General features: G+C 40.8%; 1 protein-coding gene and 1 long non-coding RNA gene across 3 annotated transcripts in view; one reads left to right on the top strand and one right to left on the bottom strand.

The window, feature by feature from the left end:
- Positions 1-253: 253 nt before the first annotated feature.
- LOC123876998 (coiled-coil domain-containing protein R3HCC1L) overlaps positions 254-26,744 on the bottom strand; it is a 42,805-nt gene continuing 16,314 nt past the window's right edge. Inside the window, exons 5-10 of one of the 2 annotated variants that reach the window (XM_045923475.1) lie at positions 17,647-17,654; positions 15,845-16,890; positions 10,403-10,517; positions 9,827-9,948; positions 4,664-4,743; positions 254-3,938 (exon numbers count right to left, since the gene is read on the bottom strand). In XM_045923475.1, the coding sequence (XP_045779431.1) occupies positions 4,667-4,743; positions 9,827-9,948; positions 10,403-10,517; positions 15,845-16,890; positions 17,647-17,654 (1,368 nt within the window). In that variant the 3' untranslated portion in view covers positions 254-3,938; positions 4,664-4,666. Of the gene's footprint in view, positions 3,939-4,663; positions 4,744-9,826; positions 9,949-10,402; positions 10,518-15,844; positions 16,894-17,646; positions 17,655-26,744 lie in introns of both variants that reach the window. The other variant, XM_045923474.1, reaches the window with a different exon arrangement.
- On the top strand, positions 24,154-26,086 carry LOC123877005. The gene is made up of 2 exons (XR_006798475.1): positions 24,154-24,825; positions 25,519-26,086. It is a non-coding gene; the product is annotated as an uncharacterized LOC123877005 (long non-coding RNA).

The following is a 26,744-nucleotide window of genomic DNA, read 5'->3' as shown; positions in this document are numbered from 1 at the left end:
GTGGTGTGTTTCTGGTCATATACAATACTGCAATTGGACTTGACCCAAAACCTCTGGCGTAGCGAGTTACAAATACTTTTACAGTTTTACATTTTGACAAAGTTTAACACTTTTAAAGGTATTTTTGCAATGTAACAATGATATTTGTGGACGGTTCAACATTTTATTTCCATTCCAGTCACAAGATCTTACTGCGAATTTAACAAATTAGTGCTATTTTGAATTTTGATTTTTCTTTGGTTTTTCTAATAATAATTGATGTCGTAGCATCATGTAAAATGAGGAACTTTCCAGGGTGTGTTGTTTCAAGGCCACATAGATTAAGGCTTATCTTACTTCCAACTTTCGTGACGTGATTTGTACTGGAATGGAATATGTTGAAATACAGTAAATGCTCAACAACGGAACACACAACATTATATAGATTGGATTCGCCGCATTAGTTACATGATAACTACATTAGTTAAGGCTTACTGTTTCATACAGGCATTTCAGTTTTACAGAAGTACACAAATGTATACTTCTGTAAAACTGAAATATTTCAACAAATATGTCAAATCTCGGAATGAAATTATGTAATTTCAGCAAAACTTCTTTAGTAACGTTGTGATTTGAAACCTAATAAACCAAAGACCGATACTAAAAAGAGACAAATACATCTATTATAGGATTTAACCCGCGAGAGAATGAGGTAGAATACATTATTATACAGTATTTTGTATAATTTAATACTTTAGTTACCATAAGTCTCTCGTGTCATTTTGTTGAAATTGAAAACTTGGGAGTCCCGTGCAATATGTGATGGAACATTGTATAAAATATATAATGATTTTTTAACTTGGTAACAACATTATAATGAATAAATCCCACAATTTTTCTATTCTTGATACCTGTATTTGCATCATTCTCTCAAAGTTTAGTTTTCTGAAGGTGTCCTTGTATCACTTGGTTTTTTTTTTTTTTAATTTATTATTAATATACCTACAGAAACAATTCAAAATCAGGTAGCACGCATTGCAAAAAGCACAGAGGTTTGACCTACAATGCGAAAATGTTTTTAATAATATTTCATTTTGATCAGCTTGAGAACATTTCAAGTCGCTTGATTGCAGTAGTATCGAGAGACAAAGACAACAATCATTATTCAACACATCCTTCTAGCATAATCACAGAAACATGCCCATTTTTAAAGATCATTAAAATAATTTCATTTTGGTCGACATTATGGACAACATCTTCAAAACAAAAGTGACTTAATTTTATTTTATTTTCATGCACAATTTTACCTTAAAACGTTAATACTTATTACTTACAGCATAAATAATTCTATTTCTTAGCCAATGAATCTATCGAGAATCGAGATTGGCAAAATTATTCGGCTCGAATTTGTTAATTTTGAGACAAGTCGCTTTCATCGTGAAGATATCAAAACGACACAATATCAAACCGTGATACCTTAACATTAGGGGCCAACTTTCAAAACTGCGACATCGCGTACGAGCGACAAGTTCAGTAGGACCATTCCGAAAAACCTTCATTAATCATGATTACAATCGCAATTGTTGTTTTTGACTGGATTTATGCTTTTCTTGTTGTAACGGTGCATTGTAGCCAACAGTGAGCGAGCGACAACCAATCAGAGGTGGTTGCGATCGTCAAATTGTAGCAATCACTCTACCGCAATCGAGCTACGGGGTCATTAGTAACTACTGTTGCTTTTTTCTATGATATACTTTTAAATAATACGTAACGAACTGTCTACGAGTAATAGATCTAGCGTGAACGTGTTCTAACGGATATCAAAAAATATGTTTACGCTTTACGGTCGTCGAATGAACGGTTACGTAGGCAACGAGACCCTTAACGGTGTGATTTTCAATGCGAATTCGCATCGCAGTTTTAATGTTAGGCCCTATACTAGAATTAAAAGTACCCGGCAGCATAGATTGCATATCGAACTTTACAAAGAGATATCGGCTCCGTAGAGCGTCGTCTCTGTTACAATACGTATAAATACGTACAAAATGAGAACTCGCACGCCATTTTAACTTTGTGTCAACTGTCATGTCAAACGTACGATTTTAGTCCTTGTTTTAAAGGTGAACCGACAGAGACAACGCTCTACCAAATCTCTTTCTAAAGGTCGATGTGGAATCTTTCCTGGCGGGCGCAAACGGCGCTGGAACGGCAAGAGGCGTGGGACCCGCTACCTATCGACTAGACACGAAGGCACGCCTCACAACGGAGCACGGTGAGCGATAACCTGCGATACATTACGCCTTACTAATATTTGGTATTACAATACTAGTACAATAACAATTATAATGCATCGAAACAATAAAACATTCAATAAAATCAAAACTTTGAAACCACGAAAATTCTAAATGGTCACTTAAACGGAAAAGTGGTTAAGGTAACCTATAGTACGCGACAGGTCGGGGTGGGAACGCCCCGCACACCCGCACAGCCCCTGCGATAACTCGGTGCGGGATAAGGCGGGGAGCGGAGCGTGCCCTGCCTCAACCCCGGTTGCCCTCTCCAACTGTCGCGTACTATAACTGTGATTTTAAAATACCTATTATTTTTAATTTTTCCAGAAGGCTAGCTTTAAGTTTTATTACATTTTCGGTTTCGGTTAAAAAAAAACCAATAAAAAAATCGAAAACATGGTAATTTCATTAGTGTATTATCTAACTGTTCTTTTTTGAAATTCTGTACAATTTTAAATAAAAAAAAACGTATCTACTTAAATTTTTAAAAAGTTATATAATTTTTCAAACATAACACTCTCTATATAAAGAGTAAAGCTATCGGTTGGAGATTATTTACAAAAACATTAGCTACTTAATTATAACCAACATATCAAGTTTTTGCGTGAAATCGTTATTTTACACAAAAACTTAATGATAGACGCACGTTACGCAAACTCATAATATATTCTCACGCCATTTTTTGTCCAACTTTTTTAATTATATTATGTAATTTTCATTTTTGCGATAAAATTTTTAAGAAAAAAATAAGTTAAAAAATGTATATGAGTATCACATTTAGTCAGAGTAAGTCTATGATTCGCTAAAATGACTACGGAACTTCCAATCAATTTCTAAATTACATAAAACTTAAAAGTAGTTTGAATCACCTTTTTAATAATACATTTTAATGTATAGTAATAATATTATTTCTGACCAATTTTATTATGAATTTCTTAGCAATGCTTCAGTGTAACACAACTGCGTTTGTGACATCACTGTCAATCCAATATGGCGGTAAAACTCAATAAAAATGTATGAAAATGTCTTAAATAGAATATATTGCCAGTTCATCCAAAATGCAATAATGAAGTCGTCAATATCTGAAGTAACAGCTGGTCAATTCTATTGTACACATTTTCTAAAACTATGTTACTAACTAAATAATTACAATTCTATACACATGTTGCTATCTCTTTCATAATTATGAATGGGATAGCAATATATTTATTATTTTTAAACTAAAATGACAGGTCTTAAATTATTATGACCCTTGCTAACCCTGTATTGCTATCCCTTTCATTTTGCTGCTCACGGAAAAAGATAGCACTAGATTTCAACATGTCAATTTAGTTAGATTGTATACATTAGAATTAAGTAACCACTTTATTTCTTTTGCTAGTAACAATTAAATAATATTCTCCAGATTTCGAATTTAAAACATGTAATGATAACTTTACATAATACATACATAAACTTTAAACCTTAGCACGTACAAAATAAGGTCCAAAGCCTCCTACGCGTTCCATTCAACTAGATATTTTCTTTTAAAAATAGCTATTTGTATAATTTATTTAGTTAAAATGTAAAATTATATTATATATATCTATTTGAGAGCTTCTTAACGTAGTAAATTGCATGTGTGTGAGGGCCGCCTCGCGAGGCGCGGCGAGGCGCGAGGCGCGGCTTCTGCAACGTGTCACAAGTCAATACGTCACAGTAAAACAACTACGCTATCGATCTATCGATGTACAAATGGTAGAAGCACAGTCCACAGTCCAACAGCGGGCTCCCAACCTATGCTGTGTTTGAAAACAAAGATCATTAAAGCAGTTCAAAAAGAAGTTAAAATTTGTTTTAAAAATACGTTTTAAAAAGCTGCTACTTTTTATTGAATTAAACTAGACGCTAGAAAGTTCGTACATCGACTAGAGATTATTGAGTATTATTGACCGTATTCAGTATTTTGTTAATATCTCGTTTCTGAAACAGGCAATGTTTAAGAAAACACTTTTAAATAAAGTACTAGTGTTTAAATTTACGCATAGTCAATGTTGGCAAGTTATGGCTTGAGCAGTCACTTTGGTAGGTGGTACACAAGGGCTCGTGCTGCGCGGGTGTGTTTCGCTGCCCGCGTTGCTAGGGTATTTGTTGGGTGTAATGTGTAGAGTGCATAGTGTAGGGTGCATTGTGTAGGGTGCATTGTGTAGGGTGCATTGTGAAGGGTGTGGTGTGTAGGTTGTGTTGTGTGGGATGCATTGTGAAGGGCGCGGTGTATAGGGTGTAGCGTTTGATGTGTAGGGTGCGGTGTGGTATACGTAGGGTGCGACGTGGTGGTATACGTAGGGTGCGGAGTGTAATCTGTGGGGTGCGATGTGGTGTAGGTAGGGTGCGGTGAAGGGTGCGCGCGGTACCTGTCAGGCGTCGAGCGAGGTGTTGGCGAGCGAGCCGTCCCACGCCGCCTCCTTGTGCAGCGCCGCTTGCCGCTTCTTCTCTGAAAACATCATCACTTGCAGGTTATATCGGCTTCAGTCACAGCTTGTGACGTCATACGGAGCTGCGCTGGAGTGCCGTAGCGCTTCCAGTCTTTGGTCGTAAGTGCGTAGTACCGTCCTTTAAACCGAACCCAAAATGAGGGCTCTGCAGTTCAATGATGTTAACTTTATTAATACGACATCAATTCACAATCCTTCCCGCAATTAACAGGGCTGTCTCCGTCACTTACTCCATACAATCGTAGTTCCCATTTCATTTGAATATTAAGCAACCAAAGTCCATGAAATTTTGCAGACATAGTCTAGAAACTAATATCTGTGTCTGTGGTGTTTTAGATTTTTCTAAAAATATGTAGTTTTAAAATTACAGGGGCTCAAAGATTTGTATTTTTCTTTAAAAAAAGGCCCAACTTTGACAACGTTTTTCTAGACAACGAAGCAATTTAATGAAATTTGGAAAAACCACAGACCTAGAAAATTTAATGAATATTATGTAGTAAAAAAATTATCGTTATATATTTTATATTGTTATAATTATGTGGGAACTACGAAAACCAGAAATTACACCCAGAAATCTTGAAAATTTCGTGCTGTCTCGATTTGTGCAAGCGGGGTGGTGAAGTGCGGGGGACGACACGTGAAACTGACAGAAACTGACAGTCTAAACACACGGGCCACATTTAGACTGCACCCAACTCCAAACTTGTCAATAGGTCTAACTAAATACACTGGTACATTTCAACTTGCGTTAGACGTATGCGTTACCTACTCAGACGTTGCCTGTAGATAAAAATATGTCTCATGTTTGCTGGCAATAGCGCATGCATCAAACCCTGCAAGTTGCAACTCTCTTGCAACCTATTCCTCACGCAATACGCACAGCTTTAATATTATAATTTTTGACAATGTATACTATATGTAATGCCATATCACAGGTCACTCTCTGATTTATTGCTAACAATTTACTTCCAAATGCAAAGAAATCTAAGTGTGTTGAATTCACACTGCCCAATACCAGGACCTTAAATGACATAAATTCATTGATAAATAATCATATGTTGAAAATAAAGGAGAACCCCGTGTTTCTCGGTATAATGTTAGATGCAAAGCTTCTATGGAACACCCACATATCAACACTTGATGGTAAACTCAGCTCTGCTGCTTACACTGTTAGAAAAATTCGACAGGTACTGACGTGGAAACTGCAAAAATTGTATATTTTGCCTATTTTCACTGTATTATGTCTTACGGACTCTTGCTATGAAATAAAGCGGTAGATATTGAGAAAAAAATGTATTACAGAAAAGGACAGGACGTGCAATTTATAATTTAAAACCGCGCGCTGCCATACAATAAAAATATAAGGAAATAAGTACCTTATCTATTATCTTATAGTAGCTTCTAAATATATTTACAACTAGCTAATGCCCGCAGCTTCGCTCGCGTGGATTTAGGTTTTTAAAAATCCCGATCCTTTCATTTCCCAGAACAAAAGTTGCCTCTCCGTAATAGCCCGTCCCCGGGATGCAACTTGTTTCTGTATCACGTAAGAATATTTAAACGGATGATCCTTTTCAAATCCCGAGGGATCACCAGGATTTAGGAATGCAATTTCTTACAGCATCAGGGTTGAGATCAACGACAAAGTGTTTACTTGGTATAGATACCTTCAATATCAATTAATAATCGACACTTTTTAAATCCCATTAGCTTTAGTAGTCAGGTCCCCTGCAACATCAGGGTTGAGGAGTTGGAATCCAAATTTTTTATTGAACAATGTCGCAAACTTTCTTTATCGATTAAAAAAACTACCCAAAATTACGCAGTTAGGTTACCTGCCAAATTTCATGGTTTTGAGTCAACGGGAAGTACCCTAGAGGTTTTCTTGACACACACGACAGACAGAGAGATAGACAACAAAGTGATCCTATAAGAGTTCCGTTTTTCATTTTGAGGTACGAAACCCTAGAAAACGCAGGAACGGCATTCCGAACCAGTGGTAAATTTTTCTGACCATCCAAAAACACTTTGAAGTTTACCTAAAAGTTTACAGGAATAAAAATTTATCATTGTATTCGATTCCATTTCATTCTATTCCATTCTGTTCAAAGATAAATAGATAATAAAAATATTTGTCACCGAAACAATAATTTACGATACATCGACCAATATCAATTTTACTGATGACAATCTGACTATTACCAAAGTGAACGACTACTATAATATCTATTATATACGACTAACATAATATGTATTATAAATTGTGTGCCGTTTGCATTCTCACTAGGTTCTCATTAAGTTTGTTTTATTTGGTTAAACTTTCTGGCATTTATATTGTTATGACGTTTAATTGGCAAACAGTCATTTATTTTATGTTTATTGGCTGAAACTCAAAAATTCAGCCAATCACAACAAAGAAAATATTGTAATAATGATTGATGCAGCTTTCTGTAATTGAAAACAAAATATTTGACATTAACTTGAATGTGACAGTGTTTTCCGAATAGGGTTGCCAGAGGCCCCGTATTTTACTGGTTACCCCGTATTTCAGGATACAGAAACCTGTAATTATGAAAATAAAATACGGGGCTAATAAAACTAAATATTTTTAGGGTTCCGTAACTCAAAAGCAAAAAAGAACTCTTATAGGATCACTTCGTTGTCTGTCAGTCTGTCAGTCTTTCCGTCTGTCCGTCTGTCCATTTGTCCTTCTATCCGTCTGTCATGTGTTCATGAACAAATATTAGTATTTTCAATTTTCAAAGTAAGATAACTACATATATCAAGTGGGTTATCATATGAAAGGGCTTTACCTGTTCATTCTTAAACAGATTTTTATTTATTTTTATGCATATTTTTTTAATGCATAACAGTTTTTGATTTCTCGAGTAAAATGTCGGAAAAAATACCCGATACGGAACCCTCGGTGCGTGGGTCTGACTCGCACTTGGCCGGTTTTTTACAAATTCAGCAGGAGCTGGCTGGCGAAATCAAACACTGACGTTATTTCCAGTAGAAAGAATATTTTCCTTTTGCGGCAATGCGTAGCCGAAACCCACTCGATATTGATCATGGTTGTAGCCAAGGCGGCGGGGCTTGGTTTGAGGATGTAAGCCTTTTTTTATACAAGCTAGCCCGTGACTTTAATCTTTTCTAGTGGTAAGTGATGATGCAGTCTAATTTCTTGGCCGTTAGGGCCATACTAACCATATAACTAGCCATGACCGAAGCCTCCCACCAGACCAGAAATTTTGAAATGGCGACTGCGCCTGGGAAGCCGTCAAAAACCTAAGCCTAAAATAATACTTACACTATTTCTTGCATTTGCTTACCAATTTTTTTTTTGGAAATATATCAAACATTTCGCGGTCACTTCACTCGCGCATTGAATTTCTATTACTTGGTGTAAACCCCACAATTTCGTTTGCATGAATTTAGATTTTTAAAAATTCCGTGGGGGATTTTCCGGGCTAAAAAGCCGCCTAAAAAAAATGTCTGGGATGCAAGTTACCTCTGAATAGTAAGTACCAAAATTTTGGTAAAGAAGATGGGCCGTGAAAGGGTAACAAATAGATAGGCAAATAGATATACTGTCGTATTCGTAATATTAGTATGGATAGGAAGCTTTAAAAATAAAATCTTGCTATGGCTAAACTCGTTTCCCTTTCACTTTAATTTTTTCTGTGTCAAAAACACTTACGCTCACTGCGCTCGCGCTTTTTTATTGTTGTATTTTATCTCACTGTCAAATTGAAAGGCGAAATTCCACTAACCAGGTAATTAGCCCATAAAGTTGAGCGAATGTTTTTTTCCTCATGACAGGATTCAGTTCCGGCCCTAATAAAACCTCTCCCGCAATCGATTCCTGGCTACGGCCATAGTATTGATACTGTGAAGGTGGAATTACGAATTAAATGTAATTTTAAGTTGAAATGAGAAGATTGTATGCATGAAATGTATAACATTTTGCTTTACAACACTAAGAGTTTTTAAAAGCTATTTAAATAAATAAATCTTTTATTTAAAACCACATTGCAAACACAGTTCACCAATCAAGACACGGCAACATACAGAGAAAAAATACAAAACTTACAAATAAACTGAAATATCTAAATAGGCTTTCCATGCATTTCAGAGAGAACCAACGCCTATTTCTTCAAATACTTCAAATTTTCAAATTTCTTCAAATCTAAACCCCGTATTTTTGATGGTGGTAGCCTGTAAATCAAAAAGAGCCAGGTGGCAACCCTACTTCGACCTAGACAGAATGAAAAATTGTTTTCATTACTCGGTATGCCTACTGCCATAGTATGACAGAAAGTGTGACGGTAGTTGTGACCTCTGATTGGCCGACTCTCTTTCACTATTTGCTAAAATTGATGATTGCAACAACAATTTTTTCTTTTTTGTAATCGAAAACAGAACACGGACGTCAAACAGGTTGACTAATTGCAATCATTTCTGACCGGCTAACATTGTTCCGCTAGTGGCTCAAACTCACTGTCGCAGCAAGAACATGGTAAATTCAGCCAATCACAGCAATTTGAAATTTGGTTATCACAAATGTACCGATCTAGGAACCGAGAATGCACGAACCAGGGCAGATAGAGATAAGAACAATAATATCATACGTAGGAAATCGACGGGGGATCGTTGACAACGATAGCCTTAAGGATAGTGACGTATAATAAAAGTCATTTATTTCAGGCAATTTTATAGGTTTTTAGGTATGACTTTAGCATTGCAACTGAGGAGTCGTGATCAACCCATCACCAAGTCTCCTCTCAGCATGAGAAGGGTGTCTAGAGCATAGTTCGCCACGCTCGCGCTGCCCAACTACGAGTTGGCAGAGTTCACACACCCTTGACAAAATATTATGGGAAACTCTCAGGCACGCAGGTTTTTTCGCGATATTTCCTTCACCGTTAAAGCAAGTGCTATTTAATTGTTCGAAACGCACACATAGAAGAAGGAGAAGGAAAAGAATAAGCAACCAGGAATTTCTTCTGGTAGGTTGTATAACGAAATACACTCAAATCAGTGCAGAAAGTTTTAAAGCTAGTTAAAAACAAACTGCGGTACCTCTGGCCCTCGTGATGAGTCTCCGCTCCTCGGCGCGCTCCTGCTGCGCCGTGCTGAGCCGCACGCCGAGCGCGCCCGACACCAGGCGCCGCGCCAGCGCCGTGCACGTCTCCGGCCGCTGCCTGCAACACGCGATGCCATCGATATAAACCACTCTACACGCTCAGGTGCGGCGACATACTTCTGCAGCGCCACACCTCTCGCAACCGACAACTCCATCAGCCATCCATTGAAAATCAACGCTGTATGCTCTAGTGTATCAGGGCATACAGAGTTTTGCTGAGCTGAAACTTTTTTAGGAACTCTTATATTGGATCATTTCGCTGTCTGTCTGTCGTGTCTGTGAAGAAAAGAGAATCAAATCGTACAAAGTCCTTCCCGTTGATCTAGAATCATGAAATTTGTCAAGTAGGTAGATTTGTTTAAATTGTGAGATAGACTTGCGCTCGACGACATCACGCCTGAGACATAGAGCAATGATGAGGTCTAGATTGGAACGCGCTTGCCTGGAGATACCTATGCAATGTTGACTTGAAGGTATTCAAGTTATAGTCGTCAGATATAGGTAGGTCGTACCTGTAGGGCTGCAGGAACTCGGCGCACTTCTTGGCCTTGTTGCGCGACTCGAGCGTGGCGGCGTGCAGCGGCCGCACGCGCCCCAGCGAGCGCGGCGCCGACAGCGCCTCCGCAGCTGGAACACCACACATTATTACTTTAGCGCTTCATCTACTATCGTGAGTGATGCGAGGGCCGCGATGAGTGGTGTGTGTAAGTTTTTAACGCTAGGACAACGTCATCCATCCTTGGGAGAGGGCACCGTTAACTCCACATGCTTGAATCACGGTGACGGAGCCCGCGATGAAGATCTGCTGGAACTGTTAGGAAGTTGCCTAGAATGAGAGGAACTATCCTGTGAGGAAACGCCCGGGCAAGGAGGCCCGCACCGCGATTGAGGTTGACCGAGAGGTTAGTTGCTCGAAACGATGAATCAGTGGGTCGATCTACTCGAGTGACAGCTGTATTGTCTGGCTCGTTCGTCACTCGCACACGTCACAGGTCGCGACGCTCATTAGTCATTCACAGTCGATTGGTCACTGACTCCGACTCATTACAACCGATTAATTGATCACTTGTGGGACATTTAATGCAGTCTGTTAGACTCGTGTGTACAATACACGTGAGTGAGCGAGCTGCAGAACTTACGATAAGGCTCTTTACGCATTGCGTACAACTACCAATAGTACTAGGGCTACTTTGGATCGAGGATTCTAAAGAACTTTACTTTTTCCTTCGCTTAAGTACGAATTAGCATCATCAGGGTTGAGGGTTGGGGCATGGAGTTCGGTTGAAATCTGTTTGATATCTACAATATCAATTCGCCATTCCTAAATCTTCACGGTTTCGGATTACCCTCAATCAAATTGAAAATAAAGAATAAAGATTTCCACATAACTAAGACATAATAATTTGATTGGATTCATTTCAATATCTGTTTAAGTGTATGTTAATTATAAAGTTGTTTTCACACGAACACGGTAAATATTTATTTATATGGAAAGATAAGAACAAACAAATTTGAATATTTTAGTACCTAAGTATAGGAGTCTGACCAACCTACTTTCGGCCATTTTTTTTTATAGCGGCCACGCATAAAACCTGGATTACACCAACAGCTGCCATGACATAGATATTAATATCAAAGTTGTACCTTTGGCTAGGACGCCAGAATAAGGTGGGATCGTAAATGGTCAAATAAATAAAATAAATTGTAATATTTTATAGCAAGGCTTTTGACAAAAATCTTCTAAGCTGGTATTTTGTAGAATAAATATCAAGAATGTAGAAAGCCAGCAGCACCCACGCTCGTCTGAAAGGGCCCTCTGCCGGGCGCGGGGCGGCCCACTTGCCCAGCGTTGCGTCACGCGGTCGTCGAACCCCGCACCGCTAAGTAGGCTGTGTGTCGCTAGAGACTACAGACCTACTAGCTCAGCGGCCGGACAGTGGCATCTGATTACATAATATGGTAAACTACAGACTCGCTTATTGGCACTGACAAAAAATTAAAAAAAAAAAACGACTTCAAAAACCACAAACACTAAAAGTAAAAAATATTTTTTGTTTCTACACGTGTAATGTATGTATGAAGTCGAGCGAGCATAATAAAAGAAACTACAAGTGTGAAGTGTGAGTGTGTCCCTTTCAAACAAAAAAGATAATTTCCAAATCGGTCCAGGCGACTTTGAGTAATCGGAGATCATACATAAAAAATAAGATTCCGACGAATTCAGAACCTCCTTCTTTTTTTGAAGTCGGTTAAAAATTAAGTCATTACAGGTAAATGATAGTTTTTCGTGAGATTGGGTCGACGGGTTCGATCTCGGGCACGCGCTTGCATCTTCCCGGGGTTATCTGCGATTTAAGCAAATGCTTTAACGGTGAAGCAAAACCACGTGAAGAACCCTGCATGTCTGAGAGATCTCCATATTGTTCTCAAAGGTGCGTGACGTCTGCCGACCCGCACTTGTCAATCGTGGTAGAGCATGGCCAACTCCTCACTCTGAGAGGAGACCCGTTTCAGTTGATCATGATGACGTTGATTACATATTAGCCTCCATTAGAGACAGATTACTTCCTCAAGTAATTGCCTCACGCTGATCGTCGGATGGCGCAAATCTGGCACACCCAAGGTTGTGCCGCTCCACTGCGCATTGCATTACATCACATTACTCAACAGCGCCGCACTAACAAGCTTCCTCGATGTACACCGCCCGGGTACCAGGTTACGTGCGTCGGCCGCTACTTGGAGATAGCTACTACGATAGTTTGCTAGTAAGAAGCTTTGCTAAAAGCTTACGAAACACTAGCTACTCTTGTTTTAAGATGGTAAAAAGCCCGACTTCTCATGAAATCACGCAAATTCAAAATATTTAAGAGATTTGGTTTCAAACATTTACAATTAGCGGTTCGTATATCAGAAACGTTTCGTGCGAGCATCGTGGTTGTCAACCTCATAAGGACGCCGACGTTCACGGTTTGCTATTCTGTGGCGTATGTTATTACGCCAATTTTGCCCATAGGTATAACTTTCAGATTCCAACAAAGAAAGCGAACTAGGTTACAATTACAAACTGAGAATTTAATTACTGCATCTATAACAATAATCAGAAAACGTCAATACGTCACTATCTCACTACACAATGGAGCAACAAGGAAGTAGTTCCCATCATCACATGGAAGTGATAGTGACAGACAGACAAGCAGTTCCAGCTTGCAATTGTAGTAACAACTTGTTCCGTTCCAATCGACAATTTTAACGGAATGTAGCGCGGGAAAATACCATTGTTGCCACTCGTGCCGCCGTCGCGCTTCCGGCAACAGCGCACGGCGTGTGTAAAGTAGAATTAGTTATGTCTTCGCTTAGACAACAAACTGGACCAATCATCATCGTCGTTATCAACCGATAGTCGTAGGTCAGTAGGAGCTGCCACACGCCCGCTCTTGCGCCCTCTGGGGCGGCTCCCGCAGTCTTGTGTCATGTCGTCTGTCATTCTGACATGCGACTCGTCCACCTAATGGAAGGTCTTCCAGTGCTGCGCTTTCACTGCGAGGTCACCTTGGGACCCCGACGACTATGGTGCCCTGCCCCATTGCCACTTCAGCTTCGCAACCTTTGAGCTATGTCGGTAACTCCGATCCTCGTACGGATCTCCATATTTCTGATTTGACCGCTGAGTGACTCTTAAGCTTTCTCATGAGGCCTCAATTCCTGACAAAAAAAACATCACGGAAGTATCAAATCCGTAGCGTCTTCGAAATATAATATTATCTGGCACAATTCTAATTCCCTAGTGATCGAAAAGCAATCAACAAATCAGTTCATTCATTATTTATGAAAAATGTCCGATCGACATAATCTTATTCTTAGATTGAATTCGCTTGAAAAGATTTTAAGCCTTCAATATTACGTGGAAGACACGATAAAATGATGAAAGCGTAATCATTATTATTTAAGAGGCTCGAGTCGTGAGGCGAGCACGTTGTCAAGTTCAAGGCGACGACGGATCGTGTTTCGAATAAAAATCGAGACAACTGGGTCACTCTCCACTCTCCACTTGCGCCACGGAAAATGAAAGTTATTAAGTACTACATTTTGAATTGCAAGATAGGCTTACTTATATAGTGGTCCGTACGCTTGACGACAGTCATGCTTAATGAAAAGCAATGATAAGGTCTAAGTTGGAGCGATCACTCTTGAAGGTTTTTAGGTTATACGTGGCAGGAATCAAGGATGCAGAAAGAGCACTCCACTCAGTATCAGAAATGAGCAAAAAATTTCGGAAGTATAATGCCTGGTTTCCACCTAAGCCGAGCGGAGAGAAGATGTGTACGACCAAGCAATCAGATTTTTAAAAGATGACGTGATGATTCTGAAAAATATCATGAAAATTGATGATTGAACATATCTCCTCTCCGCTCCGCTTAGGTGGAAACCGGGTCTAAGGATGCCAACGTTCACGGCTTTGTAGGTCCCCTGGTATAGTAGGTCCCCTCACAGAATGCTTCTGAAAGGTTTTGGCTCTAAAAACACCAAAAATTTTTATACTCGTGAGTCTGAAAATCTATTTTTAGTGAATACGTATGGAAATACGTATGGAATGATGTAATCATAAATTCGTGCAGAGTCGTTGTCGTGGTTTCAACAGTCAAATAGGATTACTCGGTAACGGCTAATCATGCAAGAACACGATTTATTGAGCAACCGCGTCGGTGAAGGTGACTCTACCTGCTTTGTGGGTTAACCCAAATGCTGTTACGACTTACGTACATATCAAGTATTATAAAGTAGGTTATAATTATTGTGATGTTGCTAAGTAGGTATGTGCATCTTCATTATAATCAACTTATCAACAGCCCACTACTGAGTACGAGTCTCCTCTCAGAATGAGCAGGGTTTAGACCACAGTTCGCCACGCTGGCCCAGTGCGAATTGGCAGACTTCACACAGATTAAAGTAAAATATTCAATTTTTAGGGGCATGAAAGCAAATATCCAAATTAGTAATTTTTAACGAACCCAATAATAGTTGGAATAAAGTAATTGTGTTCCAAAACATGTATGTGGTATTTTTCCCACGAGCATTCAAAACAAAACAACAAAATAATTGTGTGAATCAAATACAGAATCTATCTCACGACAGCACGCGTATATCTGTCAATCAGCGCGATGTACTTATCAGCGAGGGAGTTCCTAAGCACTTATTACCGTGTCCTAAGTTACTTCACGATACTCGCACAACATTACCTACTAATAATAAAGTTAACTACATAACTTTTGCAATGCACAGTTTGACTGCACCCACATTCCGATTCGGATCGAGTTATCCTTACTTTGTAATAGCTAACATGATGAATCGTTAAAACCAAGAGTTGAAATAGTATTTTTTCTTACTAGAGTCGTACGCCGAAAGATCGGGGAACCGCCGTACTAATATCTCACGAAATATCCCTATCATTATGTGATTAACGGGTAGGGGCCACTACCCTCAACTATGCCAGAGTGAACTACAGTCAGGGAACTCTCGGTTTGATTTTGAATCGACGATATGTCAAATATTAGGCTATGTGTGACGTGAAATCAAAGAACAGGCAATTCTTAGGCTACCTAGCGTCAAATGTAGGTAACATTTGACGCCTAACAGTGACGTCGAAGCCTCGACGTTTTATTACAAGTTCCCTGTCTGTCATGCAATTCTGACTATGCGGAATACGACGCAAAATGATATTTAGTTGACTGCAATCTCACATGGTAGTAAGTGATGTCGCAGTCTAAGCGAGCTAACCTGGGTATGGGTATGATAAGCTAGGGGTATGGTAGTTTTTTTTGTTAAGCCCCTACCCTTTTCGCTTGGCGGCACAGCATTACCGGTAGGGTGGTAACAAGCCACAGCCGCAGCCTCCCACCAGACCAGACCAGATATTTTTCTAAATTCTACGAAAAATAAAATTATTGTTTACTCACCAATTTTAGCGCTGCTGAAGACGATGAGCGCATGCGTGTCGTCCACCCACTTGATCTCGAAGCCCGTCTCCTTGTACTCGCTGAACAGCGCCAGCAGGTCGTTCGTCTTGAACTCGCTGGGGAAGTCGTACACCTCCACCACGTGCGCGAACGTCTCGTCGAACGGCGCGTTGAACAGCGCCTGCCCGCGCGTCTGGTACTGCTCGTAGTTGTTCTTGGTCTTGGTGATGTGCACCTTGCCCACCGTCGACGTCAGCTCCTCGAGCAGGGACGGGTCCAGACACTCCCCGCTGTCGTCGAAAACTGCATCCCAGTCATTCTCCTCGCGTTTCAATGACACTTTCGCTTGTAATTTCGGTTTGGGACTCTCAGCCTCTACGACACCGTTGTCGGCGTGGCTCGGCCTCCTGAGACTGGGCGCCTCTTCGATCGGATCGGATATGACTAAAACGTCAGAGTCGAAACTCTGCTTTATGATTCGTTTGCTACTTCTATTGATTTCTTGGGACGCTCGCTTCAACTCGTTGGCTTCCACATCCTCGTCCTTACTGTACAAATAGTCGCTATCTATAATACTACCTATGTTAACGTTATCGCTGGACGCGCGCACGGCCATGTCGCTGCAGTCATGGGAGCTCCAACTGTTCTCGTACTCGAAAAAGCTCGGCCGGTAGAACCCTAACTGTCCGTTCGCGAAATAATCTCCTATATAAAAATTGTCGGCTACGTCTACTTCGTTACAACTAGTATCACTAAACGATATTGCACTATCACTATTTGGCACGGAAGGCACAGGTTTGTCGTCGTCGGGCGCGCTGGGCGGGTGCCTCAGGTGCGGCGGCGTGTACACGTTGCAGAACTGCTTGTCGAGCGAGCGCTTGGGGGTGCCGTGCGCCGACCTGTCCTTGGCGGCGGGCGACTTGGGGCACTTGGCGTCCACGGCGGGGTTCTTGGTCTCCGGCGGCCTGGCGTCGTCGGCGTGGTCGTGCGCGCGCAACGCCCGCGGCACGTACACGGCGCGGTCGGGGCGGCGCGGCTTGGCGCCGGATCTGCAACAACGATGGAACGTTAGCCAATACCCGCCACTCGCTCCACTGTGCTTGCGTAAGCCGAAACATCATTTCGGATCGTCTAGCGACGAGAGAATTCTGTTATTACCGCAACACAATAGTAATGAGATGGTTTAAGCGTAACAACATATAAAGGCTGTATTATGTTAATTTGGTAATGTGAAGTTTAATTCTTGTGCGAATGATTAGAAATGTTTGAATTGTCTACACGAATTCCTCTATTCACATGGGAACTGTTTTAGGTATGTAGGCTTGTAGTTACTCATTTAAAAATGATAACACTCATTTAAATATGATCAAAAGTAGTTAATATGCAAATATACAGTATCAATTAATGAATAAAGATAATAGGTACGTTACGTTCTCTCAACTGGAAAAGGATGAAAGGAAAAGGTCTGACTGACTGATCAATCAACGCACAGATCAAACTATTGGACGGATCGGCTGAGGCATGCAGATAGACGTAGACTTACGCTAAGAAAGGGTTTTTGCAAATGCAACCCTAAATACGCCTTCGCCGCGCAAAGTGACCGCGCGGCTGCAGCGCTGCCTCAACCAATCACTTTGCGGCAAACTTGAGGGCGATCTAAGAGGGTAAAATAGGGGGTTGAAATTTGACTTGTGTCGTCCGCTGCCGAAATAAGCTAGTGTATTGTGTACAGTCTCGATTGCGCTACGAGAGCCGGCAGCGCGCGGGTCCGGCGCGGTGATTGGTAGTCGCCATTGCCTCATGCGCCGGCGACGTAACGCTTAGCGGGGCAAGGTCGCGGGTCGTAATAGCCTCTCACCGGCACACTTTCCGCGCGCCGATACTCCCGCACCATTCTAATGTGTTTGTTTTGACACTGCAGCGGGCTCAATGGCTTTTGACCCCTTATAGAGCTACCACATGCATTTTTAACCGACTTCAAAAAAGGAGGAGGTTCTCAGGTTTTTTCATGTAGGTATGTGTTCATAAAACATAAACAATAATTGTGTAACGGTATCCCCAACGCTAAGCTGGCAACCCAAGCAGCGGCCATTTTCTCTCTTCCAACTAGGGGAAAAAAATATCGATATTTTTAAACAGTATCGATAATTATCGAAGTGTCGTGTTTGTTAGAACGAGCTAATCCTCGGAAAGGCTAAACCTATTTTGACGGGACTTTCACAGACAAGTAGAGGATTAACCAAGGAGTAACATAGATTACTTTTTTAAGTAAGTACACTGATATCTCCGAGATTTCTGAACCGATTGGCGTAATTTTTTTTATTCGTTAAGGGAACTTTGCGACATTGTTCCATAAAAAATTTGGATTCCAACTCCGCAATCCTGATGCTGCAGGGGATCTGACCAATCCACGTGGGCGAAGCTGCGGGCATCATCTAGTTCATACATAAATTCCTAAAGCATTCAAACTTCGTAAAAAAGAATAGACGAAAATAGAAGAAAATAGTATTTTTTATTAATGCTCGGGCCTAAACAGTTATACAAAAACATAAATCCGAAAATTGTTAATTGTCTGTCAACTTCAGGGTCATATACGTCTCACACTGATGGTTTAACAGCATTGGTATTTTCGTGCACGCAGCCAATACACTTACTGTTATATTGCATTTCATAAAGATTGTGTCGGGGTTTTTTAAAGTTAAAAATACACGAAGAGCATTCAAGAAGTATCTAATAACATTAAACACGAAACCAAAGTTGCCGCGTTAAAAAAATATCGAAATTGATACGAATTCGATACTCTAAAATAAATATCGAATATCCATATATCGCGATTAATTATATCGAATATCGATATATGATATATATCGATAATTATATGGGAAAATATCGATATTTTTATATATCGATATTTTTTGCCCATGCCTACTTCCAACACGTCCTTGCCACAGACCACGAATCCGGGTCCTTGCAAGCAAAAACGCACCTAGGACTTCGTCTGTGGTGGCGTTTGCTGGCGCGCGTGCGGTACTTTTTTGGAGTGTTTTTTTGTGAGAAGTGGCCGGTTTTTGTGTTCTGCTGGTGTTTATTGGTGGTGGAACTTACTGGGAAGCGCTCTAAAGGGGCGCCGCGTGTATGTCGGCGGGCGCCGGCACAGACGAAGTCCATACTTATACATATAGTTTCCATAACTTGTAAAAAATTACAAACTTGACATTGGCTAATCAGTGTAAAGTTAGTGATTATATTCTCTTTGTGTAAAGCCAGACGAGAAAAAAAAAACGCACCTGTCAAACTCCTTTGTAACTTAATTATTAAAATAGCTAATTTCAAATAGTTTTCGTGTTTATTTTGCAACACAGTTGGTGCCGAAACGAATAGAACAACAAATTTGGGGCCGACACACAATGGCTACGCCGCAACCAGCCCAGGTGACAAAGCTCACCGCGTGCGTGGGCATAAAGCTCAGCTCACGCGTTGCAACAAATACTTCAAGGAACAAAAGGAACAGGTGCTAATAGACGTGGAGGGTCTGCGGATCCGCATGGAAGAGCTGCAACGGAGCTTCGGGGCCTACAAGGAGAGCTCACGCTGGTGTCGGACGGCGCGGTCGACGATGACGATGCAGTCGAACCCAGGTACTACGAAGTGATGGCGGCGCTGAGGGGCGTCATCGGGATGTCCCGGCCTGGCGAGAGGGACCCGGCGGTGCAAGTTGGTGAGGAAAGGAAAGTGCACAATATCAAGCTCCCACAGCTGGAAATAAACACCTTCGGCGGTCAAGACATCACGACATTCATAGACATTTTCACAGCGGTCGTACAAAGTAACACGACTCTCAGTGCAGTGCAAAAGTTATTTTATCTAAAAAAGTACCTAAAAGGTGACGCGTTGTCTTTAGTTGACGGACTACCACTAACAAACAACTTGTATCCAATTGAGGTATTAAGAAAGCGTTACGATAACAAATGTTTGTTAATAACACATCATGTAAACGCACTACTGGACACTCAGCCAATCCCAAGAGGTACAGCGTCCGAGCTGAGGCACTTTGTCTCAGTTACTAGACAGCATTTAGGGCACTTCAAAATCTAGGACAATTAGTTCAGCATTGGGATATGATTGCGATTCCTATTTTGCTCCGGAAACTTGACACCTTTTCTTGCAGAATGTACCATATGGAAAAAGATACAACCTCGCTTCCTACATTAGAGGAATTGTTTGAATTCCTAGAGAAGCGAGCGTTGAGCTTCAAAGAGTCTCAGGCATCATCAGGTAATAAATAAGTACAATCCATCTTGGACAGCTCATCTTGCAAATACTATAGAAAAGTCAGTAAGTAGTATGTAAATTTTTTCTTGACACCAGCCATAAAATATTTCCTTGTCCAAAATTTCAGGCGCTAGCAGAACGAGAGAATTAATTTTGTAAAAACAAATAAGCTGTGCATGGTTTGTTTAAACTCTCATAATTCTAAATGTAAATATCACTTTAAATGCTCAATTTGCAAGAGTCATTCTAGTTTATTGTACTGCGAACAAAATGCCTGTAATTTTGCAAATACAAGCCGAGCCAACAAAAAATGATACTTTAGCCACGCTATAAAAGCTCGCTTTAAGAAAGCAGATGGGACATACATTACTGCCCGGGGTCTGTTAGATTTGGGGAGTCAAATTTCATTATGTACTACAAAATTAGTTGAACAATTAAATGGTTTTCCATTTAGCTACCTACAATGTTAATCTTATGGCTCTTGGTCAAAAGAAAAAACCCATTGCCAAGGCTATCAATTTATTAGCCTTTCCTTCAATGCACGACGACTACAGTTGCAATGTATTATTTTCAGTAGTAGACAACATTACTACCTGGTTTACCTGGCGCTTAACAAAAATGTTGTGGACGCTAGTTATTGATATACATATCGGTCATGTAATAGTTTGTATGTAAGTATATATAAAATGTTAAATATGTATATTGTTAGCGTTCCTTAATAAAAAAATAAAAAAATACTACCTATCTACCACAGCACAAAATTCAACTTCGTGACATTGCGACTCCTGAGGCAATCAAATTAGTCGACGATTCATTTAATGTTCCTAGCGATATTGACTTTCTGGTCTCAGCCGATGTCTTCTTCAGGATTATGCAGCCAGACAAAATGCAACTAACTAGGGACTTAATTAATATTACTATCAACTAGATTCGGCTTCGTTGTTTCAGGCAATATAAAACATGACATCGACTGCATGTCAATACAAAGAGTGTCGAACGAAGAGGTAGTACTGCAAGCTGTAAATGACAATAAGGTAGAATCTTAAAAAAAATTTGGGACGAACAACATATTCCTGAAGTTCCAAAAGAGAGCATAGCAAACCAACAACTGTGTGAAACGGAATTCCAAAGATTCCAAATAGTAGGTTTCAGGTTAGCTTACCTTTAAAAATTCCTATAGAACAAGTGGTTATAGGTAATTCATTCAGTCCTTACAACGCCTAAACTCTTTGTGCAAAAAGATAAACATCCCGAACTAAGGGACAAATACGTAAAGTTTATTCAAGAATACGTGGATTTAGGCCATGCGAAAAAAATTGATTTAACCAAAATTGAAAAACCTTTGGAGTGTTGTTACTTTTTGGCGCATCACGCAGAAATTTTGCAACTTTTAACAGTGACCTATGGTCTCACCTGTTCAATTTTTCTTGCCACAAGGTGTGTACTAGAGCTAGCTTATAGGTTTCATGATCAGTATCCCCTAGCAGCCTCTGTGATTCGCAATAACATGTATGTTGATGATTGTCTCTCTGGTGGGTCATCTGTTGAAGAGGTTACACGAGTGCGGGATGAGTTGACAGCCTTGGCAACATTAGGTAGCTTTGAATTACATAAATGATGTGCTAATCATCCAGATATCTTAGTAGGTCTATCTCAAGATAAAATATTGTTCGCAAAACATAACAAATTTTGATAACATACAGTAAAAGGTCCCAGTCTACTGTTCAACAAATTATAGTAGGCGATCAATTCATAATTTCAAGCCCCAAAGGGCAGTTGCCTCAACAGTGGACTAAGCGTACTGTACTAAGCTTCATTGGTACCTTTTTTGACCCATTGGGATTGGATGGGCCGATAGTGATGTGTGCTACTATTTCTTCAAAAGGTTTGGCAAGAAAACTTAGAATGGGACTCTCCCTTGGCAAATAGCTTACTTGAGTCCTGGAATCATTTTGTAACTGACTTAATAAACATGACTCCGATCAATGTCAAACGTCATTTAATGTTGTTAACAGATACCTGCAATATTGGTCTGTTAGGTTATTGTAATGCTTCCAACACAGGCTATGGAGCCTTGTATTTATTTAAGAGTTGCACATGGCAGCTATGTGCACGTCACTCTATTATGTAGCAAATCTAGAATTGCACCATTAAAGGCAAAGCTTACAATGCCCAAATCAGAGTTTAAGGCCTGTGTATTGCTAGCTAAGCTAAGGCTGATTTTAGTCTCACGCCGACCGCACGCGCACCGTCGGCGCTGATGGCTGAGATGTATAAAATTATAGGAAGCGTTTTTGAAAGACGCGTAGCTATCTGCGCGCACGGTGGTCAGCGCTGATAGCTACGCGGCCGCACGCGTCGCGCGTCTGCGCCGCGTAGCTGTCGGCGCTGACCATTGCACGAGCGCCTCTGCCTTCTATGAGCGTTCTAGTGTCGAGCGGAGCGGATGTAGTCAGCGTGTACAGTTATGGCGAATTGCCGGTTTCTATTCCTTTGGGATAGCTAGTACAAAGCAGCAATAATTAATACACTCCACATTTTTGTCGTCGTCTGTACAGTAAGGCGTTCAGTACGATACTAAAACGAGCCACGCTGAGCCTCAGCGCTGATGAACTACGCGCTGAGCTATGAGCGCTGATGGTGAGTGAGCGTGAGTCTAAAATCAGCCTAATAAAGTGTGTGCCGTGCTGAACAAGCTGTCAATTCAAAATCGCATTTTGTTTAGCGATTCACAAATAGCACTCTGCTGGCTATTGAATCCACCCACACGAGGCAACTATGTGAAGAACCGAATAGAGCTTATATAGGAGCAGACAACAGGTTGTGTGTGGTCACATGTGGCTGGATCCAATAACAGCAGACTGCTTGTCACGAGGCTTGATGCCTTCAGAGCTAAGCTCGAAGCTCCTGTGGTGGCAAGGACCCCCGCAGCACCAAAATGAAAATATTTTACTAAAACCTTTCTGTTCTCGTTAACGGTTGAGGTTAACGGTAGTTTATAATTAACAAATGATGAACCAGTCGTTCATTGCAATGTATCTGAAGATGTATTACCTATAGAGAAATATTCATCTTTGTTAAGACTTCAGCGTGTAGTCTGTTACGTACTGCGGTTTATAAAACACTGTAAAATCAGAAAAAATGAACGTTGCAACTCTAAACAATTAACTGTTCAATCTACGACAACTATAATAAAGCAAGTTCAGAATAGGTATTTTGCTGAGGAAATAGGTGGTTTATTAAAAAATAAAACTATTAGTAGTAATTTAAAAAAGATGTCTCCCTTTATTGACAGTGATGGTGTCATGAGAGTAGGAGGGAGGCTTGACAATGCTAGCATCCCTTACAGCAAACACACCCCATTATACTGCCAAAACCGGGTAACTTTATAACGGGTAAATTAGGCAAGAGCATCATGTATTATTACACGGTGGTTTAAAGCTGACATTGTCAAGTCTCCATCAAAGATATTATATTGTAAATGCAATAACACGTCAAAAGTATAATTAATAAATGCATGACTTGCTACAAGTTCATTCAAAGATCACAGCAGCTGACGGCATCAGCTGGTAGAGACTAGAGACCAGCTGATAGGGCTGTGCAAGATAGGCCCTTCAATAAAGTGGGCATAGATTATTGCGGCCGTTTTCACATAAAACAGTATAGTATGCGACGCTCAATTATCACTAAAGGTTATGTTTGCATTTTTGTGTGCTTTGTTACTATAATATGGGCACCAGTTATGGGTGAATGGTATTAAATCTTTGTGTCACTCGTAATGAAAACATCTTTACAAATTAAATGAGGTATTCACCAATCTAAAAATCTTAAAAATCTTCCATGGCTGTGACTGCGACATTCTATGGTTGCAGAAAGATTTTGGTATTTACCTACGTCATCGGTGTGTTTGACACTTATCGAGCCGCCAAAATACTCAATTTCAGCATCAAATCGCTTGCCGCTTTGCTCAAAAGATACTGCGGAGTTGATACAGACAAAAGGCATCAGATAGCGGATTGGCGCCTGCTGAACTGATTACATACGCGCGTACAGACACTCATTATCTACCCTATACATATATGGAAAAAATCAAGGCGGGCAACGGCGACCCTCACCTGCTCCTGAAAGTCTTCGAGAGAAGCCAAGAAGTTTGCGGGATGACATACAACAAGCCTACTATAGACCAGAACAGCCATTTAAAGCTATACCAAAGCAGTAGGCCATTCAACGCCCAGCAAATGGCGGCGTTAAAATGTTTGTATCAATGCCGAGATGAGGAAGCGAGAAAAATGGACGAGAGCACGTCCTCTCCTTAGCCGAGGTCCTTCCGCACGACACTCAAGGCGCGGCTGCAGTGTGCCAGCCGATGCCGCCTTTTGTGAGGCCAAATTTTGACAGAAATATATCAAATACTGGCTTCGTGTCGCCAGGTGTACTTGGACGATGGCTTCGACGCCAGGTTCCCGGTACGCTGTACATGATGTACGACAGCATGAGGAGGACAAAAACGACGGAGTTGATCAGTCACCACATGGAAATGGCGCTCTGCATCCATGCATGGCATGTTCTTATCAGGCACTACCTTCTGGCTACATGTCATATCATTTCCGCCCTACGTCCGACACATAAATTACCGAATGATAGCCCAGCCGGCCCTCCTTAGGCGGAATGCCGTCGTCAAAGACGAACTGGTCGAGAAACTAAACCAGGTAAAAGTACAAGCGCGCAAATTTAATCAAGGCGGGCAACGGCGACCCTCACCTGCTCCTAAAATTCTTCGAGAGAAGCCAAGAAGTTTGCGGGATGACATACAACAAGCCTACTATAGACCAGAACAGCCATTTAAAGCTATACCAAAGCAGTAGGCCATTCAACGCCCAGCAAATGGCGGCGTTAAAATGTTTGTATCAATGCCGAGATGAGGAAGCGAGAAAAATGGACGAGAGCACGTCCTCTCCTTAGCCGAGGTCCTTCCGCACGACACTCAAGGCGCGGCTGCAGTGTGCCAGCCGATGCCGCCTTTTGTGAGGCAAAATTTTGAAAGAAATATAATAATAAATACTGGCCTCGTGTCGCCAGGTGTACTTGGACGATGGCTTCGACGCCAGGTTCACCGCCGCCCGCCTCGAGCCACCGGCCCCCGAGTACGCTGTACATGATGTACGACAGCATGAGGAGGACAAAGACGACGGAGTAGATCAGTCACCACATGGAAATGGCGCTCTGCATCCATGTTCATCATCATGATGCATGGCATGTTCTTATCAGGCACTACCTTCTGGCTACATGTCATATCATTTCCGCCCTACGTCCGACACATAAATTACCGAATGATAGCCCAGCCGGCCCTCCTTAGGCGGAATGCCGTCGTCAAAGACGAACTGGTCGAGAAACTAAACCAGGTAAAAGTACAAGTACAGGAAGAACAGACCGCGGCTTCAACTAATGTCGCCGGTCTATCGGCTAGTCCACCACAGGCACAATAACGCCGGCAAAATAATAACAGAAAGAAGTGGCATAACAAAAAAGACACTACCAAATGAAACTACGCGTCAAACTCAACATGTAAATACTAGTAAAAATGACAACTTTACCTCTGGCATGAAGCGGAAACCGACCCAATAGTTGTATGACTATAATCATTATTCTAGATATCGCCCTTAAAGATGACCTTGATGTTCCAAGATCCCAGTGTCGCCAGACGTTGCTTCTTTTCTGAGAAGCGAAATATGTATGGTGTAATGTACTGAAGGTCCCCTTAACTAAATGCACATTTAGAGCTAGTGTCAGATTTGACAACGGATAGCTTTCTGGGAGCTCTGAAAACATTTATAGCTCGAACAATAACACTCTAACCCTAACAACTTACCCTGAGCCTGCAATAACTTCCAACAACATCAGCAGTCTCACCTTTTGGAAAAAATGTACAAAGATACATCAAGATTTTTGGAAAGCATGGCATAAAAGCTATCTATTTCATCTGCAAAGCAGACCAAAATGGTACAAAGCTTGTCCCAACATTAACAAGGGAATGTTAGTGTTGTTGGCGGGCGAGAACCTGGCACCCTTACAGTGGCCAGTGGTCAGGGTTGTGAAAACCATCACAAGCAAAGATGGTTATGTAAGAGCCGTTGAAGTCCAAACAAAGAATGGACATAAGCATTTAAGGGCAATTAATAAAATAGCTGTACTGCCAATTTATAATTAAGATTTCACCAATTTATGCTAAATTTAATTATTTACTCTAAAGTAAACAATTTAGTTATAGTTTATTTTAAATTTTTATTAGTATGATAGCATAAAATGTACTGCACAACACAGTCAACTTAAAACTAATTACTGTACAAACGCACCTGTCAAACTCCTTTGTAACTTAATTATTAAAATAGTTAATTTCAAATAGTTTTTGTGTTTATTTTGCAACAGTATGTTCTCCGATTACTCGAAGACACCTGCACCGATTTGGTTTTTTTTTTTCGTTTGAAAGGGTATTATAATTTATTTATTTTTTTATTCAGTCCACAAAACCGACTACAATTGGTAAGAAAAAATACAAGATGATAAATGGACAAAGATACATGCGCGCAATTGCGTCTTCTCGATGTGGACTCGGCATGCACTATTAAAG

Source organism: Maniola jurtina, chromosome 22, assembly GCF_905333055.1.
Source record: "Maniola jurtina chromosome 22, ilManJurt1.1, whole genome shotgun sequence".
Taxonomy (NCBI): Eukaryota; Metazoa; Arthropoda; class Insecta; order Lepidoptera; family Nymphalidae; genus Maniola; species Maniola jurtina.
The sequence above is the reverse complement of the archived record's forward strand: the minus strand, read 5'-3'. Positions and strand labels throughout refer to the sequence as shown.